This window comes from Tasmannia lanceolata, unplaced genomic scaffold (genome assembly GCF_043159265.1).
Source record: "Tasmannia lanceolata isolate RefF3 unplaced genomic scaffold, GAP_Taslan_0.1 ptg000018l, whole genome shotgun sequence".
Classification (NCBI taxonomy): Eukaryota; Viridiplantae; Streptophyta; class Magnoliopsida; order Canellales; family Winteraceae; genus Tasmannia; species Tasmannia lanceolata.
Genome location: NW_027518695.1, coordinates 9558644 through 9577648, shown reverse-complemented (window position 1 = coordinate 9577648; position 19005 = coordinate 9558644). Strand labels below are relative to the sequence as shown.

General features: G+C 38.9%; 1 protein-coding gene across 3 annotated transcripts; it reads left to right on the top strand.

The window, feature by feature from the left end:
• Positions 1-1796: 1796 nt before the first annotated feature.
• LOC143851119 (myosin heavy chain-like protein) lies at positions 1797-18156 on the top strand. Of its 3 annotated transcripts, XR_013236215.1 has the most exons (16): positions 1797-1915; positions 2041-2119; positions 2233-2270; positions 3802-3894; positions 3983-4036; positions 4129-4206; positions 4447-4515; positions 4597-4752; positions 4864-4990; positions 8365-8405; positions 11989-12078; positions 12172-12276; positions 14371-14550; positions 16640-16749; positions 16850-17014; positions 17746-18156. XR_013236215.1 is itself a non-coding variant. In XM_077360448.1 (15 exons), exons 1-15 carry the CDS (start codon positions 1880-1882, stop codon positions 16923-16925), a joined length of 1329 nt encoding a protein of 442 aa, XP_077216563.1. In that variant the 5' UTR covers positions 1797-1879; the 3' UTR covers positions 16926-17196. The 3 variants fall into 3 exon arrangements, 2 of the variants coding, with proteins under 2 accessions (XP_077216563.1, XP_077216562.1); XM_077360448.1 differs by lacking the exon at positions 17746-18156 and having other exon boundaries at positions 3805-3894; positions 16850-17196; XM_077360447.1 differs by lacking the exon at positions 17746-18156 and having other exon boundaries at positions 16850-17196.
• The last annotated feature ends 849 nt before the right edge of the window (positions 18157-19005 follow it).

Genomic DNA, 19005 nt, shown 5'->3' with positions numbered 1-19005 from the left:
CGACATGGCCTAGCAAATCCCTTTACTATCAAACAATGGACAACTAAGAAATGGACCAATTACCAATGGGGGACAAACATTAGGCAAAATTATCAACATGACCCATGCTTTTCAAAAATTATCAATGGGGGACAAAAGAGGTCTTGTCAGTAAAAGCTGGACGAAAATGCCCTTTGGCACTCACAACACGTTTAGACCTTGGTTTTTCCTTCTTCCCTCTTCTTTTACTTTTCCATTATCACCTTTTTTTTTTACCTTACCAGTCATCTTCCTCCTTGTTCAAGCCACCATTGTTGTTGGCAAATCTTGAAAACTTGAATGTTGAGTTCTTACCATCTATCTCTTTGTATTTGGGTTTTGTTTTTCTTTTTTTTTTTAGGGTTTTGCATTATTTTTCATTTCTCTGTTTCTGATTTATCTTGTTTAGGGTTTAAGCTATTTTTTTAAGGAGAGTTATGGAAATAATGCATGGATGGCTTCACTCACTTTTTTGGAAGACAAGTGGTTGTATTAAAAAAAGTTGATGTAATACATGAATGGAGGCTACACATTTTTTGATTTACTTATATATATATTTTTTGTAATACGCAAATTGGGATGTAATATATGAAGCACATTTAATGAAAACAACATCCATTTCTTTTGTTATTTCTATCATGAGCATAATTGTAATGCCATTAGAAGAGTTGCTATAGGCAGGGGGGTTTTGTAGCATTAGGGGTTTATCATCTCCCTGGAAGGGGGTTAGTAACTCTCAAAAGTAGGGTTACCAATTTTCGAATGGGTTGTCAAGTGCTTGAAACTTGGCCGAGAGTACTGGAGTTTTCGAAGAGAGTTTTCAAATATCTAGGAATGGGGTTATCTAGTATACAAAATGGGGTTACTAATTTCCGAATGGGGTGATCAAGTCCTTCAAAATTGGCCAAGGGTACTAGAGTTTTGGAAGGAGGTTTTCAAGTCTCTGAGATTGGGGTTATCGAGTATAAAAAATGGGGTTACCAATTTCTAAATGGGCTTATCAAGTCCTTGAAAATTGGTCGAGGGTACTGGAGTTTTGGAAGGGGATTTTCAAGTCTCTAGGATTGAGATTATCAAGTATTAAAATGGGGTTACCAATTTCAGAAATGGGCTTATCAAGTCCCTCAAAATTGGCCGAGGGCACTAGAGTTTTGGAAATGGGTTTTCAAGTATTTGGGATTCGGGTTATCTAGTATCAAAATGGGGTTACCAATTTACGAATGGACTTATCAAGTCCCTTAAAATTGCCCAGGGGTACTGGAGTTTTGGAAGGGAGTTTTCAAGTCTCTGGAGTTGGGGTTATCCAGTATCAAAATGGGGTTACCAAATTCCGAATGGGCTTATTAAGTCCCTTATGAACACGTTTTTACTTCCTGTTTTTTTTTTTCACTCGTTCATTTTCATATTTTTTTTCTTTCTACCGTACGATTCATCTTCCTCATCCTCCATTGAAAGGGAGAAGGAGAAATGCAAAACCCAAAACCAAATGAAAAACAAAATCTAGATATTGATAGATGGGAAACGAAGAGAAGAGGGAAAAGTGGAAAAGCAAAACGTGTTGCTTAATGAAAGGGCATTTTTGTCCGGCTTTTAATGACAAAGACCTCTTTTGTCCCTCGTTGATAATTTCTGAAAAGTATGGGTCCTGTTGATAATTCCACCTAATTTTTGTCCCCCATTGGTAATTGATCCCTAAGAAATTTTGGAAAAGTTTTTCGTTTACTAGCTTTTCCAGTAAACTATTTTCCAAGAAAAAATTCAGGCCGTTTTTATGTCACCTCACGCGCTCTATTTGTGTGCGAAACGCGTCTTCCTTCTTCCCATCACAGATCGGAAATTTTTTTTTCTCCTTCTCCAAAACATGGATTCGCGCCACGCATCTCTAGGTCGACGAACGGTATAGATTTCTTCATCTCTCCATCTATCTACATCCAACCCTTCGATCTAGGTTTTTTTTTTTTCTGTTAATATTTCGGTATCTGAATTCTTAATATCCTATAATATGTTTGAATATTTATCCAGTTAGAAGAAATTCGTCAGAAAAGAGCAGCTGAAAAGGTGAACAAGGTTTCTTCAGGATCAGATCTGTCAAATCTGCACGGTTTGTTTGAATTATCTTTTGTATTTCGTTTCGATTGAATTATTCTGTACATTGAATTTGTTATTTCTTTTCCCTCCTTTTATTAATTTTTCATAATTTCTTAATTATCGTAGGGATGAAAAAATCAGATAGCGCGAATCGTATCACCGAGGTACGGTTTCAGTATTTGTATACAAATATCAGACTATGGTGTTTTATTTGTTTTACTAATTATTGACTATTTGTTGAAAATGTTAAAATAAAATGTCACTTCTACCTTCTATTTCCTTCTACCAATTTTAAATTTTTTCTCTAGTATAAGAATTGTGCCTTTTAATCCTCTTTGGTTGAGGAATGAGGATTTATGTGATTGAGCTTATATAGGATGCTTAAGAATGAAGGATAATTATTGGAGAGTGGCATGAGAGTCGTGGTGATTGGGTAGTATGGAGTTTGTGTTTAGAAGAAATTTTAAGGAGGAATTCACTTGTTCAGCAGAGAGTTAGGAGGTTAAAGAGGTCTGTGTCTAACCTCTCTCTCTCAAAATAAAAAAAAAGAAAAAGAGGTCTGTGTCTAGTAGTGGGCAGATTGGGTTTTGGTTAGTATGTTGATGGGATTCTGAAGGGTGCTTTTGGTCAAATCCTTTTCATAGGTTTTATTTTCGAATGACAAGAATATATTGATTAGGAAGAAAACGGGGGTCTACCCTGCGACCGTGATGGTCAATACAATATATAAAAGCGAAAGAAAAAAAAAATGAAATGAAAACACACATAATAGTATTGGCCACTAGGGGACAATCATAGCAACCCTCACCGGGGGTTGTTATGCATTATCGCTCCCAATAATAATAGTGTCAATATGAGAACTGTACATGACTTGTGTTTGAAGAATAGTGAAGTGTTGCATACTCTTCTTCTGTATCCTCTGGCATGAGAAGCTTGATGTAGCCTCTCAAACCAAACTCTCGGGCGCTTAAGGCCATAAATGTCTTTCTTAAGCCTACGTACATACACATCTCTATCGGCTTTGTCAAAACCCTCTTCATATATACTTCTTCATTTAGGTGTCCATCTAGGAATGCATTTTTCTTATCCTTCTGATTAACCATTCATTCAAAGTTGTTGGCTATGATGATCTTGAAATGTGTCTTGATGGGAGATAGAAATAGGAAGCCTTAATGTAACTTTATTATTAATCAACATGTATTTTTCTATGATTTGTGGACACGGACACGAGTGTCGTGTGTCGACACGGACACGGAGTGTCTGACATGGCAAACATCCAAACTTTAGAAACGGGGACACGGCTAAAATAGAAAGTATATGTAATCATGATTTGTGGATATGGATTCATGTGTCCAGTTTCGACATGGATATGAGTTGTCTAAATGAGGTAAACACAATATTCAATAAAAAACAGAATGTCACACTTGACACGGTACAAAATCATGTCCACACACCCACATAAAGCCTAACACTTCCAGCAATACAAGTAAAAGTGTTCAAAGGAGTGTCGACACGTGTGGACACGCGTGTCGTGTCGGACACAGCAGAACATGTGAGTCGGCAATAAATTCGGAGTGTCGGCCAAATCATAGGTATATTTATACCTGAATCCAAGTAAATAATGGGATTTCTTTCTGACAGCAGAAGGATATTTATACCCGAATCCAAGTAAATAATGGGATTTCTTTCTGACAGCAGAAGGATTTTAATGGTCTGTTATCTCGAGTGGATGACCTTGAGAAGAAGAATGCGGAATTGGAAGATGAAAACAAAAAATTAGTCTTGAAGGTACTGTGATTCTTTTTACACTTACGCAAAATGATTTTCTGTGTCTTGATCATTTTGTTATGAATAATTGCTTTCTTTTTTATTTCAGCTTGAGGGGAAGGAGGTTGGGAACGATACCTTGCGAAAGCGTTTACATGATGTGGTAAATGGACGGCTCTTATTTATGCCAGTTGTCTGAGACAACAAATTTGGTAACTTGTTTATGTAAATATGATTGTTGTTTATACATTGCAGGAAGAGAACAGTTTGCCATCACTGCAGAAAGCTCTTAGGGATGTTCAAATGGAGAAAGATGCTGCAGTTGTAGCACGGGTACGTATTGTTTTTGCTGCCTTGATTAGAGTTACCTAAGGCCCTGTTCGTTTTAGATTATCGCAACCAATGGTGAGCCCAAAACCTATTATTGGACTCAAAATTACATTTTGAGTCCAATAATAGGTTTTGGACTTACAATCGGTTGTCATAATCTTAAATGAATAGGGCCTAAGCCTTATGGGTTCCACATCAATTTGCTTCTTTACTACAATCACATTATCTGATCTTTTAGTATAGGAAGATCTGCTCGCCCAACTCCGTTCAGTTAAGAAACGTCTAAAGGAGGCAGAAGAGGAACAGTACAGAGTATGTAAGTTTTATTTTTGCTTTGAGTTTCCAAAACAACTCTTAGGAAGCTTTTATTTCTGACGGGTAATATCTGAATAGGCCGAAGAAGATGCAGCATCGTTGAGAGCAGAAGTGAATTCTCTGCAGGAACAAGTAATGGGGAATCCACTCGGTGGCATTGCCTCTATTGGTAAATCACAAGATCAAGTCCAAGCCATGGAAAAGGAAATAGCAGATTTGAAGTCGTTGTTACAGGTGCATAACTTGGTTTTTTTGTTTGAATGATAGGTGTATGCTTATATTATTGTAAAATCCCTGTGAATGTTTTATTTATGTGTTTCTTCATTGTCGCTGGTAACTGCACAGCAAGAGTCACTATTGAGACAACAGGAACAACATAGATTAGTGGAGGAGAAATCCCGAACTTCTAATCTTGTGGGTGAAAAGGAAGAGCTGGAAGCAAGATTAGCTGCTTTGTCCAAAAAGGCCTCAGGTACTGCCCATAAAGAATGTGATTTGCATTTGGCATCAATTAGCTAGTGTCAAGAAGGATCTGTAATGGGTTGCACAGTAAAGGCTTCAAATATTGAATTTTCCCTGAAATTGTTGTCTGATTCACATCAGATGTTCTCATTTTTTTGCCGATTTTATGATTTAATTGATCTTCCGTTCTGCCTCCTAGTCATTGGACAGAATATCTTTCTCACGGTTTTGACCATGGGAAGGTAGTTTCAAAATGGGCAACCTGAAACTGTCATGTTGAAATTAAATATGTTTTTGAATGATGATTGTCTAGAAATTAAATAAGCGGTTTGTAGAAATGCATGGTTAATTCCAATATGTTGAAGTTGTCTAACATATTAAAATAATAATATCAATATATGAGAAGTAAGGAAAAAAAGATACGAAAACTATAATATTCTCAAAGCAGACACATCCTATCAATCTCCATTACATTCTTCAGATGGAATTCCTCGACAAATCAAGTTCTCAGAAAATAACTTGAAACTTTTACCCATTGTACAGCCTAAAATGCTAAACATTGCACATAAGTATGCCTATCCATTTGTTTCGTCAATCTATTTCGTTCAAGTGATTATGCATTAATCATGAGGAAAGTATACATTCAATGCACTGAGAAGTCCTACATTACCTGGATACTGCATAAAACTTCATGGTTAGTCATATAGTTGTAGTGTTAGAAATGTTTGCAACCCCCAACATAGTGGGATGATCTAGGAGCTTGGTTTGAAGAGTACCATCTGACGTGGGATATTTCATGCCCAAGGGAAGCCGGATCACATTTCTCGCTGGAGCCGTGTTGCGGATACAGAGCAAGAACCTCTGTATATGGAAATCCTAGTTTCAGATTGACTTCTGCTGTCTAATGCCTATGGACTTGTGGAAAAATCCGATCACTGTGTTGACATGACAGATCAGTTTTCTAATCTTATTGTGCTGGCTGTCTTAGATCATTTAAGCTCTTGCTGGACTCAAATCTGATTTGCATTCCCTGGCAGTGAGGTGAAGAAAGGAGAGCTGTGGTGGGGAGTGAAGCCCCAATACAGATAGCAATAAAAGGCCCTAGGTAGGAATGGACAATGATTTCCTAACAAGTAGAGCGAGCGAGGTAGAGAGCTCAAAATCGACGATCCGAAGTTCATCATTGTTTGGTCATTTCAACATCTCCTCGTTTATATATATATCCTGCCTCTTCACTACTGGATTCCTATCCATTAGAGTGTTGAACTGTTCCAGGTCAGCTGAGGGCAGTTGATCCAGTAATATGCGGACAGACTAATTCAATGCTGAAATGAGGGGCTATCCAACAGAGGTGGAATATGGTCCAATTCTAGTTTCTTCAAATGCCGGCTGTGTGGTGCAGTTTTGAGAGGGGCTCTTTCCACACCTCCGGATATCTGGTGCCAAAACAATTTTGTTTTCTCCATATTACCATATCTCTAGAGTCAATAATTTTATATGAGGAACTACTGAACTCGATCACTTGCTGCCGTTACTCTTCAGTTTTTTGTTGAGGTCAATATTAATCCGAATCACCCATGAATCTCAATGACCAAGAATTGGTAATTAACGCAGGAAGGAACTATCGAATACCTGAAATCTCATAGAACTATTCACCTACAGAAGATAGCTCTGATGGAATCACGCGTTGTCGAACAAATTGAACCTTCTCAAACTGTTTCTTTTTAAGAACCAAAAAGATTTGTGCCAGAATAACAGATGCCAAAAAGAACAACAACCCTTGGACACGTAATGGATCTTGAAGTAGGTTTAACTGAATAACCTATGATTTGGCCGACACTTCGAATTTATTGCTGACTCTCGTGTCCTGCCGTGTCCACACGTGTCGACACTCCTTTGGACACTTTTACTTGTATTGCTGGAAGCGCTAGACTTAATGTGGGTGTGTGGACATGTTTTTGTACCGTGTCAAGTGTGACATTATGTTTTTTTTATTGAATACTGTGTTTACCTCATTTAGACAACTTGTATCCATGTCGATAATGGACACACAAAACCATATCCACAAATCATGATCACATATACTTTCTATTTTAGCCGTGTCTCCGTTTCTAAAGTTTGGGGGTTTGCCGTGTCCGACACTCCGTGTCCGTGTCCACAAATCATAGTGAATAACTAAATAAAATAGATAGACCTTTCTCTTCGTCTCAGGTCGATGGATCTTCTCAGCTAGAAGATCATGATCTGTGGATAAATGCATGTATAATGTGTCACGTGTCTAGATGTCTATGAGAGGGGGTAGGCATGCATTTCTGTTACCTTTCAAAACGTTGGGGCTTATCTGAGGATTGATGAAGCTAGATAGTCACTTGCAGAGTATTTGGAAAGCCTGACAGCATTTGAATGTAATCCTATGGGAACTCACAGTTAACATGCTAGAAGAGTGCAGGAAACTGCTGAATCTATTCAATCTCAGATGAGTCCTAGCAACAATCAGTGATTGAGCCTAGCGGGGTGGGGAAAACACTTGTAATTTGCTCACGATTTAGGCCGTGCTCGTTTCAGATTATGACAACCGATTGTCAGCACTAAACCTATTATTGGACTCAAATTTAGGCCATGCTCGTTTCAGATTATGACAACCGATTGTCAGCCCTAAACCTATTATTGGACTCAAATTTAAATTTGAGTCCAATAATAGGTTTAGGGCTGACAATCGGTTGTCATAATCTGAAACGAACAGGGCATTAGTGATTTTGGGCTGGGGGGTTGTGTTGATGTCTGTACTCTGGGCTTGGCGTAGCCACTGTTATCGTCGGTGAGACATCTTGTCCCCGTAGATGTAATCCTGTTATCACTTCACTAATAAAGTTGTTACGTTTCAAAAAAAAAAGCTAGGATGATTTGGCAGTCAATATTTGACTGCAAACCTCGATATCTATTTTAAAGGATCATTCAAATGAGTTGCAAGTTAAAACAGTAATATGTTGCTATTAGGGAGGGGCCACCTATGGTGTTAGTTTCTGATATCACAATTTGCTTGGTGTGCTTTCCGCAGAGGCTTCTGCATGTTTACGGCTTCATGGTCAATCATTTTTCTTATTTTATTGTTCATTAATTCATTTTAATTTATTTTGGATCAGACACCTTTATTTTATTTTACATTTTGGATTAGACACTTCAACCATGTCTATTGAAATTATTGATACTTTTCATCTTGCAGTAGGATCTACTTATATCGGTGCCTTGTTCTTTCTTGCTTTCTCTATGGATCATGCATGCCACTGATTTCTGCTCATTATGAATAACTTATATCTGTCAAATAAGATGTATTTTTTTTATGATTGATTTGCATGCGCTGTGTGTTATCTTTCTTTATTGCAGAAGAAGCCTTAGAAGAAGCCACTTGGAAGGCATATTCAATGGTAAAATCTTAGTTCCATATTCACACTTGTCGCTCTTGTTCCTTCTCTACATTATTTCTTGATAAGCACATGAAAATAGCTGTATCTTAAGGAATTCGTGTGACATTACTGCAATTACATGTCTGTTGAATAATGTATTAGGTTAGTTTAGACATTACTTGTATTAGTTAGGGGTATTGTAGTCATTGTATGTTGCCCTAGTTTGGGCCTATATATACATCATATTCATGAGGAGCTCCCCAGTGGAGTCTTTCCAACCTTCACTCCTCTTCTTCTTCCTCTCTTCTCTAACCCTAGATTACTTCTAACATGATATCAAAGCCAATGGGCTGATCCTTCAAGAAGGAAAGAAGAAGAGTATCTCCCTCCATGCCATCATCCCTTTCTCTCGTATCTCATTTTCCTCTCTTTATCTCTCTATAGTTTCTCCCTCAAATCTCAAATCCCTCAAATATCTCTGTCGTAGTGTCTCTCTTTCCTTGTCTTTAAAACCCTTTTTTTTTGAAGAAAATCTCTCTCGCGCTCGTGTCCTTCTCTTCTCCTCCTCCTCCCACTGTCCCACTGTCCCTCTTCCCTTTCCCCCAACCCCTCCATTCCCTGCTACAGTAACCCACTACAGTAACCCGCTACAGTACCCGCTACAATACCCAAATTAAAAAAAAAAAACCATTTCTATACCCTAGAAATCTTACTCTTTCTCTTTCATTTCGTCAAACCCATTTCATTTTTAACCCATTTTCCCTCTATCGTATATCTCAAAACAAAACAAAAATCATGTTTGTATTACTTGTGTAAACCCATTTTGGGTTCTCCTCCACTCCAAAGCTCTCTTTATTTTCTCTTCTCTATAGCTTTTTTGGCCTATGGCCTTTGTCTTTCTCATCTCATCTTCAAGGTGCACCCCAAGTGTTTGATGAAATGTCTCAAAGGGGTTTTGTGCCTTGAAAGTGTTCTTTTTGTTTGTGCTTGTCTTGTTGTCGTCTTCTTATCATCTCTTTCTTTCTATTACCTTCTATGTCTTTTATGTAGTTCTTCAAGGCGCGCACCAAGTATTTGATAAAATGTTTACGAGAGGTGTAGTGCCTTGTTTGTTATCTTTCATTTTTTCTTCTTCTCTACGGCCCACACAAAGTGTTTGATCATATGTCCGAAAGCGGTGTAGTGCCTTGTTTGTCTTCTTTTCATTGCATGAGGGGGAGTGTTTTCATGTAGTTCTTTGTGTCTTTTCTTAGGAGTGTTGTCCACTTTGTTTTCTTTTCTTGAGGGGGAGTGTTGTCAGTGTTGTCTTTGTCTTCTTGAGGGAGTGTTGTCTTATTTTCATATCTTGTTTTTCATGTCTCTTCGTGTTGTTCGGCCTTATGCCTTATCCCTTCATGTTATCTTCTTCCCTCTTTTCCGGGCGATGGCTTTCATATCCATCGTTGGTCGGCTCTCTTACAGGCGACGATGTTCATACCGTCGACCTTGTCTCCAGGCGATGATGTCCCCATCGTTGGTTGGTTATCTTCCTCTTCTTTATCTTCAGGCGTCGATGTTCATGCCGTCGACGTTATCACTAGACGATGGTTTCCCCATCGCTGGTTGGTTATCCTCTTCCTATCTTCTTATCTTTTCAGGTGACGATGTTCATGCCGTTGACCTAGTCTCCAGATGATGGTTTCCCCATTGTTGGTTGGTTATCCTCTTTCTCTCTATCCCTTCTCTCCAGGCAACGGTTTCTCCGTCAACCTTGTCTTCGATGGTTTCCCCATCAATTGCTATCCTCTTCACTTGGCGTTGTGCTGTTTCGCCGATGTTCGTTTTGCGCACCTTTGGTGTGCCCCTTTTGCTTGCTGGATTGTAACTGTTTTTGCCATGGCGCCTCCATTGCCCTCGATATGCGGATATGTTCGCCGTGCTCTCATTCAGGGAGAGGCCCTATTTGATCGCTCTCGTTGTTGTGCTACTTCAGGGGAGCTACTTTTTTTATGGACATTGATCTCGATGTTGTTCATGGTGGCCTTTGTTTTTTTGTTTATGTTTTTCATTATGTATGTACCACACCAGCTTAAGGATGAGTGTTATACCAAGCTGGATGTGCATGTTATACCAAGCTGGATGTGCATGAGCTTCTTGTACTTTTTTAGTTGTTGACGTAGTTCTTTGTAGCAAGTTGGAGCTTCATAGTATATACAGTCCAGCTTGAGGGGGAGTGTTGAATAATGTATTAGGTTAGTTTAGACATTACTTGTATTAGTTAGGGGTATTGTAGTCATTGTATGTTGTTGCCCTAGTTTGGGCCTATGTATACATCATATTCATGAGGAGCTCCCTAGTGGAGACTCTCCATCCTTCACTCCTCTTCTTCTTCCTCTCTTCTAACCGTAATCTCATTTCTATCAATGTCAATGGCTGTATGTTAAAGTATTCTTATTACCAAGTGGATTGGAGTAAGCATGATGAAGTTGGCTCATTTTGCTGATTCTATCAGTTTTTTTGAATGGCTTTCTATCATTAAGATCTTCAACAACCTTTTCCCCTTTATTTTACTAGGCTAAAGTTTGGCATGTCATCTTAGTTATGAAATATATTCCATTTTGTCCAGAATGGATGTAACCCCTCTTCTTCATTTTGGGAAATGGAACAAATCAGCGATGTTCCTGCCCAAAATCTGGTCTAATCTGGTCCAATTGGGACAAAACAGGGCAAGATTGGCTGTTCTGTGTTGAAGAGATTGAGAAAATGGAAAATTTTCCAGATTCATCATTTTGTGGTATTTTTTTGGGGTTTCCCTTTTATACCCCTGTTAGCGACCGTTTTATGTTCATTTGAAGGGCATTTGATACTTTTAACCCTTCCAAACTATTGAAGGTAAAAAACTAATCAAAATCCCTCATTTTTTACACTTTTGCAAAATCCAAGTCTTCTCTGAAACCCTACCCAAAGCTTGATTTTTGAACTATGTAAAAAAATTTCCCATCGGTTGTAACGTCTTTTCCTGAACGGAACACCGGAACGACCTAAACACAGGAATGTTCCATTCCAATGTGAAAAATGGAACTCCCACTGGAATCGAATTAACTACGCATGTCACTGTCAACTGGAAATCTCTCTTGCTAGTTCTATGGTTTGCAGTTTTTTTTTTGGTAGGTAAACTGAGATTGAACCTCCGGCCTCAAGGTTGAAGAACATAATCCTTACCAATTGACCTAGAGGCTCAACCCCCTATGATTTGCAGTTTGGTTGAGTTGAAGTAGGAATTCCTGTCGTTGGTCTTTTATCCTTTAATTTAAGAATACACATCATATAAGTTGCCTTCTTCTATTCTTTTTAGGTCTTGTTTGTTGTAATCCCTTGTTTCAGCTCACCATACGCCTATTCCTTTGACTTTCCTGTTAAAATATATCATCAAGTCCCATATCTTGCTGCTGACTCACTTGGACTCGAACTTTGCTTACATATTATGGACCTCTTGTTGTTAAAGTATGAACAACATTATGACAGTAACACAAGGGTTACTTCACAGAAATCATACTAAATGTTACTGGTCATCTAATGCCATTTTTGCTTTATATTTTTTTGACGATTGCATTCTCTTTGGCAGAAAGACAAGGAAAAACTTGAGAAGCGATTGCACGATATGGCAGTGATGGTTGAGAGACTGGAAAGTAGCAGACAGAAACTTCTGACGGAGGTACCATTTGCTTATTCTGTTTCCTTCAATTATCAGGCTATGATTTAAGGGATGCATTGGCTATCTCATGACTAAGTTATATTTTAATTGCAGATTGACTCACAATCTTCCGAGATAGAGAAGTTGTTTGAGGAAAATTCTAATCTGTCAGCATCCTATGAAGATGCCATGGGGGTTGTGGTACAATGGGAGAACCAGGTATGCATTATAAGAGAAGATTTTTGCTTGTAGTTGTATATGCAACCACCCACCCACCCACCTACCCGCGTACACAAAATTGTTTTGGTAGTTTCCGTCATCATTTCTAATTAGAATCATATCATCACTTCATACAAATTCCTGAGTGAGTGGAAAATGGTACATCTGTCTAGATACCATTTGCCATATGTGTGTATATGCGTGTGCATCCGCTTTCAGAAGGGTTCTCTTTGAAATGATATGGGGGCTGGGATTTTTGAATTTTAAAAGAAATGCAGCTAGCGGAATGGATTTGGATATTTGTGAGGAGAGGTGCTTTTTGAAGCCAGTGATTGCTAAAAAACACGGGGTTGAAGGTTGCAGTTGGGCTCCAAATGGGCTACCAGAAAAGTGGGCTCGGGCATTTGAAGGCATATTGATGGGGTGATCGGTTACTTCAGACTCAGGATCACAGCGAAGTAGGTAGTGTGCAATAAGATTAGGTTCTTGGAGAACCTTTTATGTGGGAATGTACCCTTTAAAGTTTTCCAATGGTTGTTTTATATAATGGTATTGGTAAGAGATAAGGGAGTCAAGGTGATTGAACGCTGATAAGGAGGGACGTGGAATTTTGTCAAAAGCGAAATTGAGTCCTTAGAGGGGCTTCTTCTCTTACTAGAGGGTAACTACGTTCATAGAATGGGAGGGATTGAAGGGTCTGGTAATGGAGTCAAAAGTCGCGTCTTATGTCAATTTTTATTTGGTTTTGTTAGGGTCTAGCGAGGTTATATCTCCTGTGAGTAGATTGTGTTTTTTCTTGTGTCTTCGTAGGCTTATTGTTGTTTTGTTGGACTGCATGATTAATTTTGGCAGTGGATCACCTGATACATTGTTGACGGTGCTCCTTCCTAGTCGCTGTCCTATGCATCGTGCCTCACCATCTCTCGTTACGCTGTCCCTATTCTTCCAAGCATTGGGTTTACATTTCCACCCCTTCCAATGTTCTTTGGTTAATGCCAAGGTTGACTGCAGCATCCTTGGAATCTTGTTCATGTTCCCTTCTGTCAGCTAGGAAAAGGGCTCTATGGAAGCTAAGTTTGGTGGCCTCTCTGTGGTCTACTTGGGAAGAACACACCAGGCAATTTCAGATTTAAGAGAAAGATCTTCATCACTGTCACAGAATTCTATTTGGGCATTAATTTTGTGGGTGAGCATCGACGAGTACATCACTTGTTCGGGTTTGCAAAGATATTGGGATTTTTTTGTTTATAGCAGTGTACATTCAAAAGGAGAGCCTGTAAAACGGGAGCCAACTCTCACTGTTCCCAAACTAAGCTCTAGTATTGGCAATATAAACCCGGAGGGAGTTGGGTAAATGTTTATCTCCCTTTGTAGCAACCAGCTTAAAGCTTTGTCTAATGAATCTGTTGGCTTTCAAATAAAAAAAAAAAAAAAACTGAAAATGAATTCTGACACCACAGTAACATCGGAGGACAATAAAAGAAGGTTCTGGGAATAGCCAAGCGGTCGAGATCTATAAGTGAGCTCAAAACTGTGAGTAGCCACATCATGAAGTGCTTTATACAAACTCTCTTAGTTAGCCTCAAACCTGTATAATTGCTTCTAGTGTCCATTTCAGACGAGTAAATCTCCTTTAACTCAACATATGCTCTTACATATTCAGGAAGTGATCTCATTTCTCCTACCAAGTTGGCTTCTCTGTGTTGTGCTCTCTCTTTTCAGTATATATGATTTAGTTAGTTACAAAGTTCAGATTCGGGAATAAATCTGTGAGGCAAAAGTTCAGGAAATGGTTGAGAAGAGTTCAGGGATAAAGCGAGAAAAGGGAAATTTATTTTTTGATTTTTGGAATTTCTAGTGTGATATACAAATAATATATGTGAAACTGACAAATTATTTGTAAAAATCGTGTTTAATTTGGAAAAATGGATTTATATTAAAAAATGATATTTAAATTGAAAAATGAGATAATTTTTTATTTATTCGATGTTTTTTCAAGTTCAATTCACGTCATAAAAGATTCGGTATTTTTTCAAGAAATTTTAAATTATTCAGAGAATTTTGTAACAATGAGGTAAACCATGATACTTGCAGGTGAAAGACTGTCTTACGCAGAATCAGGAGCTCCGTGGCTTGCTAGATAAACTGAGAACTGAACAGGCTAGTGTGCCTCATCTAAATGGTAGGGAGAATCAGATGGGCTTGGGAACTGAGATAGATACTAAAAATGCATTCGGTGCTCAAGCGTACTCAGCTGATATTCTGTCACTCAAGGTCAGTTCTTTAGACCATTACCTAAGGTTATCATATAAATTATAGGTTGCCTGCACTTCCTAAATTTTTGATACCAAAAGAATCATATATTTTCTTCACCCCTTTTCTTACATTTAATGAGTAATACATTCATTTTCAGTTTCAAGTATGCCCGTGTAGAGAAAGTTTTTCTTTGTTATGTTGCTTTAACAAACCAGGTGTCGATGTTTGACCCGACACATTGGTGAATCAGGCCAGAAATATTCGTCCTTGGCTACTCATTGATATCTATAATATGTATATGTATATGTGTGTGTGTGAGAGAGAGAGAGAGAGAGAGAGAGAGAGAGAGAGAGAGAGAGAGAGAGAGAGAGAGAGAGGGAGGGAGGGAGGGAGGGAGGGAGGGAGGGAGGGAGGGGAGGAGGGAGGGAGGGAGGGAGGGAGGGCGAGGGAGAGAGAGAGAGAGAGACCAATATGTAACTATCTTATTATGCACTTCTTAGTCGTACATATGCCACATATTTGTTAAACTAGAAACGTCCACTGGATGGACTACCCCATGGATGGTTCCTGGTGTAGATGCCTTGCCATTTGAATGATGGTATCCCTTCAATCAATGGCATTCAATGTGAACCGGTTGCACATATAAATTTCAACCTTCCTATTGTTCAGATGTCTTGTATTCTAGATTACACGGACCCGAGTATGCGACACACACGCAAGTCGAGCTATGCGGTCAACTCTCTCTTGTGTGTGCGTGTGTGTTTGGGGGGGGGGGGGCACCACCCCAGAAGGAAAATTTTAATTAACATTTTTACTGTAAAGGGTATTTCGGTCATTTTCTTGATTTGGTAGCATTGATATTTAAGCACATATTAGAGTTATGGGGTAGCAAGGGCTTTCTTTGTGTTTCTTTGCAAAGGAGATTTTTTGTAACCCTAGACCGAAATAATGAAGCTCTCTTCTCCCGTGGACGTGGGCACACCGCCGAACCACTTAAGTTTTGTCTTTCTCGTTTGAGTGTGTTTCTCGCATCTTTTGCTTGTTGGTTGCTGGAAATCGTGTCTGATCCTTGCGAGGGAGGTATTCCTCGGTTTTCTACAAACTGGTATCAAAGCGATCAGATTTTGGGCGATTGAAACAATGACGAGCGCTAAGTTGGAGTTAGAGGTAGAGAAATTCAATGGGGCAGACAACTTTAGTCTGTGGCAAACAAGAGTGAGACATCTCTCGGTGCAGTAAGGTCTAGTGAAGGCTTTGTTACCCATACAAGAAACCAGAAAAGATGAGCGATGACGATTGGTAAGAGTTGGGTATGAAAGCTTATTAGTGTGATCCGTCTATGTTTGCCGGATGAAGTTGTTTACAACGTAATTGGCGAAGAGACTGCAACCGAGATTTGACACAAGCTAGAGTCTATAGAGAAAAATCGCTAGCCAACAAGTTGTTTCTCAAGAAGAAACTATAATTTTTTTCGGATGGAAGAAAACTCAAGCTAGCTGGGACATCTCAACACGTTCAACATAATGGTCTCAGAACTGTTGAACGTTGGAGGCAAGCTGGAAGAGGATGATGAGGCACTACTTCTCTTGGCGTCCCTTCTTGGGTCCTACAACCACTTAGTTACAACCATTGTCTTTGGGAAGGATACCTTGGTCACAACAGAGGTAACGCCGGCCCTCCTTGCAAGTGAAAAGATAAAGAAGGCCACCGGGGAAGAACCCAAGGCGGATGGACTTGTCATGAATGTCAACAACAGGCCGGGGCGTGTTCGATCTCAAGACAGGAAGGCATAAGGTAGTGAATCTTGATCTAAATCGAGAGGAGGAAGCACGGTTGAATGCCTTGGTTTTTTCGTTCTCTGCAATGTAAATGCGCACGAGTGCTGTTGGGAATGTTTAACGAACGTAACCTTAGCTGAACTAGAATTCACACGTGCAATTGCCAAATGATCAATTTGGCTGACCCATCTGGGCCAAGTGTATTATTTTTTCTCTAATTACCTTCTCTCTTTGCCAATTTTGATATATATTTGCATTTCATTATGTTTAGCAATCCAAGTGGATCTTCTTGCATCTTTTCCTAGTCTTTACTTGTGGGTTCTATGTAGGGACAACTCGCAAAAGAGCAGAGCAGAGCAGAGGCACTGTCCGCAGAGGTCTTGCATCTTTCATCTGAACTCAAACACGCCATCCAAGCATACAACAATCTCACACGCTTGTAATCTTTCTGCTCCAGCCTTCTTTTTGTTCTTCTTGTTTCTTTTGCTGATATGTCCATTTAAGGTCTTATTAAAAAAAGTTTAAATAACTTATTGCAGATACAAACCAACACTTCAAAACATCGAGAAGAACCTCATCAAAATGAAACAGGACAACTTTATGACAGTCCAGTGATAAGGATAGCTGTTTTCAGTAGAATCACATCCCTCTGCTGCTCTCTCTAAAGATGATCATATGCAAGAACAGAATTTCAATGCTCACAGGTACTTCATGCACACATCCATTTCACATATATTTGGTGTAAAATGAAAGGTACAATTTAAAAATCTCCACAAATCGAAGGATTGGGATCATCTTATGGAGAAATTTTTTTATGGGCACAGAATATTTATGGTGGAGACAAATCATCTAAATATATGGACACCACTATACTTTTGGTTGCGCATTTACGGACACAGATGGCCACCGTATAAAAACCCTTCCATATAACATAATAATAATATGTGGGGTTTGATATTCCCACTCCCTGGAATCAATAACCAAGGCCGTCGGTTGGTGCATCCCATGGCTAGGTTAACGTCTCCTAGACTTGTAGTAATCATTTGTCTGATGGTACTAATTAGTTGCACATTAACCTAACTTTAGAATCTATATTCTTGTATGCAGTTCAGATTAATTCCTTTTTGCATAAGTTTTTTTTTTTACTTATTTCGAAGTTTAGATTATTCACATATGAGGATTGATTTGAATGAATAAACACACTCAAATAGTCGAGTTTTTTTTTTTTATGGTGCCCGGCCTTCAAGTCCCATGTGGGCCGTACCACCCTTGATATTTGATCCAACAGCAGCGCACTTTTTAAGAGGTTTGTAGGATCAAACACCAAGGGTGGTACTTTTGAGGTACCAACCACAAGGGACTTGACGGTCGGGCACCTTATAAATTCTTCAAATAGTCAACAAATAATTCTAAATTTTTTCCAAAATTCTAACAGTGTACGACTTAGGTAAGACCTAGGTCACTCCAATGGACGGTCCAATTCAAAGTGGATCGTGACGCAACACTAAAAAGTAGGATCCGAAGAATACTCCGACTAGGATCCGACTGATATTTGACAACCCTAAGTTACTCTTCTATGGATGAAGCACCTTTCTGCACATTTGCAATCTCCCTATGTACCTAGTAGATCCAAACTACAAGTTCATATAGATCAGTTGTTGGATTGGACTGGTATGCAGTGGGTAATATCCCTGGTTGGTAGGAGCTTCAGCGAATTACTGCAGGGGTTTTTGGTTTTGCTTGGAATGCTTGTAATCTCTTCATGGTAGTAGTATTATGGATACACTGTAAGCTTGGCTATGGCTTGTAGCTTTCGGGAGAGCTTGTTGTATTTCAGTTTTTGATTTGGGAATAAATTTCGTTACCTCAAAAAAATAAAATAAAAATCCAAGCCATGGTGGAAAGGTTCGTACTTTCTAAACCCTGATAGGATGGTTAAGCTTATGCAGAGGTTAATTAACGTATTTGGTTATGTAATCCACTTCTTCTGACTACTTCTAGTAGACTGCTCCCACTCTAAATAATTTCTTCATTTGTATTTGATCATTTACTTAACTTCGGAATTACTTGAGTATCAGCAACAAAAGATGATCTAATCCAAAATTAACATAAGCACATGGAACCGTGGGGAAAAACACACCCTGGATTTTCACCATGTAATCTACTATGCTATCCATCTTCCTATTTGACACTCCGAAAAGGAAAATCTGTGAGATCTGATCTTAACATTCTAACTTAAATTTAGATTTGATCGACTCTGATAAAATGTTATATAATTATAAAGCAAGAGGATTGAAGCTTTAGTAGTGAAACAAAAAGTAGAAAGTAAAGAAATATAAAAGATGAGAGGAAGAACAGAGAAAAACAAATGGAGAGAGAACTGTTCATGTGGGTGTTCTGCTAACCCCATGAACTTGTTTATTTATATCAATTATTTTACACGCAACTAAAGGAAATGCCTTTCCATTGGTGAATGGGCCATATCTATTGCTTGTTCTGTTTTTGAAATGGTGGATATTTATTAAAATGAAACGACCATGTCCAAGGCGGTCAATGTAGCTACGAATAACAAGACAAACAACTCCTCAGGGGCTCTGAAAATCTCCAAGAGTGTGGTGATCGACGATCCACCCATTGGATGGCATTTAGGGAATCTACCCTCTACTACTAGATTATCCATATCTCTCTCCAACAT

Excerpts from the sequence above, each read along its gene's own strand:
- LOC143851119 (XM_077360447.1), top strand. The coding sequence starts at position 1,880 with ATGGATTCGCGCCACGCATCTCTAGGTCGACGAACG. Across the intron at positions 2,120-2,232 it reads AGATCTGTCAAATCTGCACG|GGATGAAAAAATCAGATAGC; the intron begins GTTTGTTTGAAT and ends TAATTATCGTAG. Across the intron at positions 2,271-3,801 it reads GCGCGAATCGTATCACCGAG|CAGAAGGATTTTAATGGTCT; the intron begins GTACGGTTTCAG and ends TCTTTCTGACAG.